Below are 7601 nucleotides of genomic sequence, written 5' to 3' on the forward strand. Positions count from 1 at the left end.
CCGTCCATTTGTAGACTAAAATTAGTACTAAAGTATAACCTGTAGCTAGACCTTATTGAAATCTTTTCTACAATCTTGAGGTAAATTCTTCATCTCTATCTTAAACTATCACTCTCAGCACTCCATTGAATCTAATAACTTATTCATAAAGAAAATAGATGCTCTTTAAGGAGACACATTAGGAGTGATAAAGAAATAATCAACTAACTGTTGAAGCTGCACTTTCAGTTCTTGTAGCTCCGTAGGTGCCATCTTATATGATAACTTATATGTTAGAGTGGTACCCAAAAGCACATCAATATAGAACTTCATATCACTATTAGGTTGTAAACTCACTATGCTCTTAGAGAAGATATCAGAAAATTCCCGTTCTACTGAAACATCATGCAAAGATCTATATTATATTCTCATATCATAAATAAATAATAGAAATATAACACAACCTTTCTCCCATAATTTCTCTACTTGCACAACATATATCACATAATAGAGAACTCCTTATACATCCTTGGAATAAGCAACTCTCATTACCCAAAAATAATATAAACCACTTCTTCAAACAATAAATTTGAGCTATATATCAAGCTAGAAAATGTATACTCATAATAACATCAAACTCAGAGAGGGGCCACAATTAATTACTAGATATTTATTTCCTATAATATATCTCTAAATTATTGAAGCACACCATATTAGATATCATACCATCTCCATTGGATAGAATAATAGACAAAGAAGAAGATAATAGTATGAAAGGTAAATAGAATAAGTCAAAGTATCTCTCAAAATTAAATGAATGACTTGCTCCTTATTAAACAATCTTGATAGGGTATATAAAAAATATAAGTTGTAATTATAACCATGTCTATACCACGATGAGTACTTAGAAAAATTTTCTTCCCACAATCTATTTAACTGCTCGTAGGAGGAGATAGTTGAATAAATCATCCCATATAAATTTAAATAGTACATTATGATTAGTTTAAAAATTTATAATTTTAAAATACCCCCCCAGTGTGTGTGTGCACTATTACTCAATTATAATCATACTCTTTCAAACTGAATAAAAGTGAATATTTACATACTCCATTTATAATAAACCCTAATTATTCTTTCTTAAAGTCTTCAACAGTTTGGAGTATGATTTTCCTGAAATGTTAGTACAATCAAACAACAAAAGCAATATATATCCAATATATTTAAGGATAATTTGTAATTAAAATAATAATATTTGGAATCATAAAAAAACACACATGTCGCAATAATCTCAATAATTGAAAAACTAAGTTGTAACAATCTCAACAGAACCCACTACAACCTTTTAACATATATACTTTTTTTGTATCCTAAATGGATGATCAAAAGGTAGGAACATACGATAATAAGAAAACAAACTTTCTTTTCTCCATATTTTAGTGTGAAAGATTTTATATTCTCCATGCAATAAGGGTAAGATAACATTCTTCTTTTGTCCCAACCACCAATGGTCCAAAACATTACAACATTAAGAAGAAATTTCTAATTGGTTGAGATGTTATACGTAAGGACACTTTCTTCCCATAAGAACTTAAGGTCATTAATTAATGGGTTAAAAAAAAATTGAATTTTTTCTTTTGGAATATGTAGTTCTGTTATTATAAGTGTTAAGAAAACATACGAGGTAGTCGTGCACATTATTGATGGAAGGTATTATGGTGTTAGCATGTTTGGGCAATAAGAATATGGTGAAAATGCATGATTGTATGGAGAGAAACCATGAACACATAGTCCCAATCTTATGTTATATTGATTGGTAGCAAATGAAGCATATGTCTGATCAAAATATTTTCATACTTTAGCATATGATATTTGAGAAAGAACATCATTGTGAGCTAATTTCTCCTTATGACATCTCATATGACCTGTTGAATTCATTGATGCATATAGATGCTGAAGTATTGGAATAATTAGTAAATAAAAAAGCTGAGAATATAGAACATCTTTCTTTTGCCCACATTATTTTTTATAGTTAGGTTTGAATCAAGGTGCATTGTATGTATGATAACAAACTTCTATTTCATCATCCTTATGTATGACAAACAATCATTTATAAAATAATCAATTTTCATATCAGTGAGACCCAACTTTGATACTAATTTCTTTGTTTGATACAAATCTATGGAGATTAAATTATCTACATGATTTATTTCCTTAAGAAAATAAATGAAGTCATTAAAGCACTCCTAATAAAAATTATATTTAATTTTGATACTGAGTATCTTAACAGCCACTGATAATTCTGAAAGAGCTATGCAACTATCCCAAATTAGTTTTTTCAGCAAAGTGTAGTAATTCAAAAAAAATATATTTCTAAGTTTGGTGTCTCTTCAATGTTTACTCTTAAATTTGAAACTACTTCATCAAAAATAAGTTTTTCATGTGATATATTCATTTAACCTTCATATATTATTCTAGAAGTTATGGATGGACCAAGATGAATACCTCTATGTGGTACCTGCCATGTGAGGTCCATAACCAATATCATAAAACAAATATAAAATCTCCTACGATACAAATCAACCTTAACATCATCAGGCTTAAAAAAGCTTGATTTTTTTGCTCTAAGCATGGACATCCAAACATTCTATCAGATTTAACAATGGTAGTTGATATGCAACTTAAATGAAAGTCTTAACTCCGTCAATAAATTTATTGTCATTCCTTTTCGTCCCAATAACAATTTGTTATACATCAAATATCTCTACTCTTAGATATCCATGTGGATGTTGAATTAATAATCCTAAAATAAAAAATATATAAAAATTCAGCATTATAAATTAAGAAAATAAATTTATGATTATAAATATACATCTTTTCCTCTTATAAATTAGCCTAAAGTATTATAGGCATCTCAGATATTTTGTCAAGAAAATACATAGTTTGCTAATTTCAACCCTTAAAAAAATCTTACAAATTTATGTAGCAAGGAATTATGGATATATAAGTTCATTGATTGCCTCTAATCATGATAACCAGGTCAATATTGAAATTTTTTCCCTAAATAAAATAACAAATTTTCTTGCCTCTAAGCATATAACAATCCATTGCTTGACTCTAGTTATGTCCATGAGATTTTAGGGTTTTACTCGATTATATTATTTCTTATCTAACATTTTCTTATTTAAATAGAATACATTTTCAACCTTTCTCTCTAAACTGAAATAAAATATTTTTCAAAATTTGAAATTGTGTAAAAATAAAAAAGAGTGAAGAGAATGAGTTATACCTCACAAATGTTGAAGAAATAAAAAGAAATGATATACAAAAGGCCTAGATTGATGAAGGGGGGCTGAGTAGGTTTTGGCTTCGTCTGGCGGAGGACATGCATTAAAATGTAGAAGAAAGAATGGATTGGGCAAAATAGGGCAAATACTGGTGGCGGGTACGACCGCTGGAAATAATTTAACTTAAACTTGTTGGCATTCTGCTGGCAAAAGTTTCCAATTTATGTAGAACTAGCTAATTTTTCGGCGGCCTTAGGATCGCTAAAATTTTCGGCGGTCAATCTATAGGTATAACCACCAAAATTTTTGTGGTGTTAGCTTTATTAATTGATATAATAATATAAATTTTACTCCTTCAATTGCAACAAATAGTGCCAATTTATGAGTGGGGTTAAGATATAATCAAGCAGAAAGCGCCTAATTAGAAAATATTTAGGAAAATGAGAGAATAAAAAAGAAAAAAACTTTCATATATAGAATATGAACAAATAAATTTTCGTATATGGATTATGAAAATAGATTTTCTTTTAAAGATTATGGAAATTTATTTTTTTCATATTTTGATTTAAAAGTAATATAAATATTACTATGTTTAAATTGATGTGCATAATTTTAGTTTAGAGCTCATGGAAAATTATTATAAATTTCTTTATTATTAAAAAAAGGATATTATCTTAAAATTAATTAAAATTTATATATGTCATGATTATTTTTTAAAAAATTTAATTATTTCTTTAATATCTCTAAAATTTTAAGAATATAAATATATATCTCTAAAATTGTTGCTGTGTAGGTTAGATCTAGTGTAGGTGGTGAAGATCCAATGGTTCAAAGGATGATGTATGGCATCCTATAATAAATGAAAATAAAAAAAGACTCGTTTGACCCGTAAGCTTTTTCCTCCCAAGTATTTCAAATATTATGACATTTATGTTTCAGCTATAAACAGACGGCATCATGGGAAGATTATTCTTGGGCCGAATTTGAAAAGGATCGCTTTTTATGACGGAATAAGCAAAAAGATCGTTAAGTAATTTAAATTGGGTAATTTTTTAAAGTAATTACTATTAATAATTTAATTAGCTATTAAAAAAAAAAATTAGAACTAAGGAAAGTCAGAACAAAATTTAAATATTAACTATGTTAAATTTAAATTAATTTTAAATTATATTTATATTTCATTTAATTAAAAATTATATTTATTTAAGTTATATTTATAGTAAAATTTATTTAAATTAAATTTAAACATTTTTAAGTTATGTTTACTTAAGTTATAAATTATATAATTTAATTTAAGTTTGCACAAAATATAGTTAATTTCATTTTTGAAGTTTCCTGAAATCAGAGTTTGCTGAAATCGGAGTTCAATTTGACTATAAGTTTGCTGCAATCGGAGTTCAAATGGTTCAAGATTTAATTTTTGAAGTTTCCAACTTGATTTTACCTTGAGATTCGTGCCCGATCAAGATAGTTTTTTGGTGATATATCAATAGTAACGATGAAATTTAAAATAAAAAATAAAATTATCATATTTTTAAGTAAGTTTGAAGAAAATAATCAAAACTTAGTATGTTTGAAAAAAAATACGCTTTGAAGAAAATGCGTAACAAAAAAGAAATGTAAGAAAGTGTTTTAAAAAAAAGTACTATGCCCTTACCTGTAATAAAAAAAACGTTTAATAAGGAAAAAAAAAAATTACGTTTTGAGCAGCTAAGGCAATTTTTTTATTATTTATTTTTATTTTTTCTTACGTTTTCTATTAAAACATAACTTTTTTTTACAGAAACGCAATTATTAATTATATTTTCTTTAGTTTTTTTAAATTTATTTTGCATGGCGTTCTTTCTCCGAAGTGGTAGGAAAGCTGATCCTTTACAAAATTCGACCTTATTTTTGCCGGAGCTTTTTCGGTTGGGTTAAGGATGACATCCTTCACATGGAAATTGGCCTTACCCGGCGTTGAACTTAAAATTTTTTTTATTATTTTTTTTTCTGTTTTTTCTTTCTAAATTATTTAATTATTTATTATTTCGCTTTGCACCCCAAAGCTTTTTGTGGTTATAAATAATCGTGGATTTCAGTTTAAATGACCGTCCATTGCAGAAGTAACTAAAACGAGGTAACGATGAATCCAACTCTGCTTGCTGCTATTACAATTATTTCTTTTTTCTTCCTACTACTGAAAAGAAGGAAGGTCATCTCACAGAAGGTAGCTCTCTTACCTTCACCTCCGAGACTTCCTTTCATAGGTAATCTCCACCAACTTGGCTCGATTCCCCATCGCTCGCTCTACAAGCTTTCAAAGCAGCATGGACCTCTGATGCTTCTTCATCTTGGTACTGTTCGAACTCTAGTAGTCTCAAGCCCCAAAATTGTTGAAGAGGTGATTAGAAAAAATGATCTCGTATTTGCAACTCGTCCCATGAGCAAGCTAACGGATGCTTTGTCCGAAAACAAGAATGATATAGCCTTTGCTCCATATGGAGAGAGTTGGAGACAAATGAAAAAACTTGCCAGAACCCACCTTCTTAGCTCGCAAAAAGTGAAGTCAATGAGCTTCGATCGAGCAGAGGAGGTGTCTCTTTTGCTTGAAAAAGTTGCTGATGAAACTTCGAGGGGTAATGGAGTTATATGCCTCACAGATATATTGAATTCTTACATAATCAACGTGATATCTAGAGTGGTTTTAGGATCATGGATAACTGAAGAGAAAAAGGCACTTTTGTATGAGATCTCACACGAGTCTTCAACTTTAGTTTATGAATTTTTCTTTGAGGATTTTTTTCCATATTTAAAATGGCTCGATGTGCTATGTGGAACACATAGAAAGCTCGAGAATTACAAGAAGAATCGGGATGCTCTTTTTGAGGAAATTATTAAGAACCGTGGACATGAGTCAAAGGAGGTAAACGGTAAAAACAACACTTACTTCATGGATACTTTACTTGATTTGCAGAATGATTCGAGCTTGGGTTTTGTCCTCACAAACGATCACATCAGGGGTCTCACATTGGTAATTATTTCAAGAGTTTTTTTCTAATACCTTTGTTGTAAAATATATGTTACTAGTAGATATCAACTCAGATTAAAAGTCTTTCATTTTTAACATTTTTAAATCAACAATTTGTGTTGTGTTTTAATTTTTATTTCATTCTCTTCGGCCAATTGCTTTGATATCTACAGTTCAGACTATTGATATTTTCAAAATATTATCATTATATATCATACTATTTGGTTAAATAATATAATACTATTCGAACAGACTTTCATGATTCATGATAAAGTCCCAAAGTAATATGATTGTCTTTAGATTAAACTACTATCTAAATACTATTGAACCAAATAAAAATTTCTTTTAACATGCTTTATTTGAAATAGAATTTGATTGCTGCTGGAATAGAGACAACATCCGCAACTCTGGATTGGTGCATGACAGAACTTGTGAGAAATCCTAAAGTGATGAAGAAGGTAAAGGAGGAACTGAGAAAAGTTGCTCATGGAGAAGACATGATTAGTGAAGAATTGTTGGGCCAACTAAGCTACTTGAAGGTTTTTATAAAAGAAGTCATTCGGCTGCATCCACCAGCGCCATTATTGCTTCCTCGAGAGTCATTGCAAGAGTGTCAAATACAAGGCTACAATATTCCTAAGAAAACAAGACTGGTCATCAACGCATGGGCTTTTGGGAGAGATGAATCTTATTGGGATGCTCCAGAACAATTCAAGCCAGAAAGATTCTTTGATTCTACTGTAGACTACAATGGTAAAGATTTTTACTTCATTCCATTTGGTGTTGGTCGGAGGATTTGCCCAGGAATAGATTTTTCAATGGTGATTATTGAGATTACTCTGGCAAATCTTCTGCATCGTTTTGATTGGAGTCTTCCTAGTGGCATCACTATTGAAGATATGGACATGGATGAAGGTGGCGAAGTAATTTCTTTTAGGAAACAAAAGTTGGAGTTGGTGCCAACAGCTAGTAAGGTTAATTAAAGCTACAGAAAGCTAGTCATTTTAAATAAGATGCTATGAACATCTCATATATTTGAGAACATAGTTTTATGTAAGAAATTCGTGTACTAAATGTTTGGAACCACTAATAGTAACATATTCCTATTATGTAACAACATATGCTTAGTAGTCTAGCGATCATTATATAGAAAAATAAAATAAGGAAATTAGAAAATATAGCTTAATAAAAGAAGCGCAAAAAAAAAAAAAAAAAACTAACATGTTCAGTGTTGCATTGTATAAGGCCACCACCTCAATATATTACAAGTTGATCATTTAATAAGTTCTTAATCAATGTGTATGTTTGTGCACATTTTGTTTAGCAAA

The 7601-nt window shown here is 29.4% G+C and overlaps 1 protein-coding gene across 1 annotated transcript; it reads left to right on the forward strand.

The window, feature by feature from the left end:
- The first annotated feature begins 5361 nt into the window (after positions 1-5361).
- LOC110105033 (cytochrome P450 71A1) lies at positions 5362-7392 on the forward strand. Its single transcript, XM_020834383.2, has 2 exons — positions 5362-6276; positions 6642-7392. Exons 1-2 carry the CDS (start codon positions 5389-5391, stop codon positions 7254-7256), a joined length of 1503 nt encoding a protein of 500 aa, XP_020690042.1. The 5' UTR covers positions 5362-5388; the 3' UTR covers positions 7257-7392.
- The last annotated feature ends 209 nt before the right edge of the window (positions 7393-7601 follow it).

The sequence above is a fragment of the Dendrobium catenatum genome, unplaced genomic scaffold, assembly GCF_001605985.2.
Source record: "Dendrobium catenatum unplaced genomic scaffold, ASM160598v2 fragScaff_scaffold_313, whole genome shotgun sequence".
NCBI classification, from domain to species: Eukaryota; Viridiplantae; Streptophyta; class Magnoliopsida; order Asparagales; family Orchidaceae; genus Dendrobium; species Dendrobium catenatum.

Coding starts and splice junctions, on each gene's coding strand:
- LOC110105033 (XM_020834383.2), top strand. CDS start 5,389: ATGAATCCAACTCTGCTTGCTGCTATTACAATTATTTCTTTTTTCTTC. Junction 6,277..6,641: donor ACATCAGGGGTCTCACATTG/GTAATTATTTCA, acceptor TATTTGAAATAG/AATTTGATTGCTGCTGGAAT.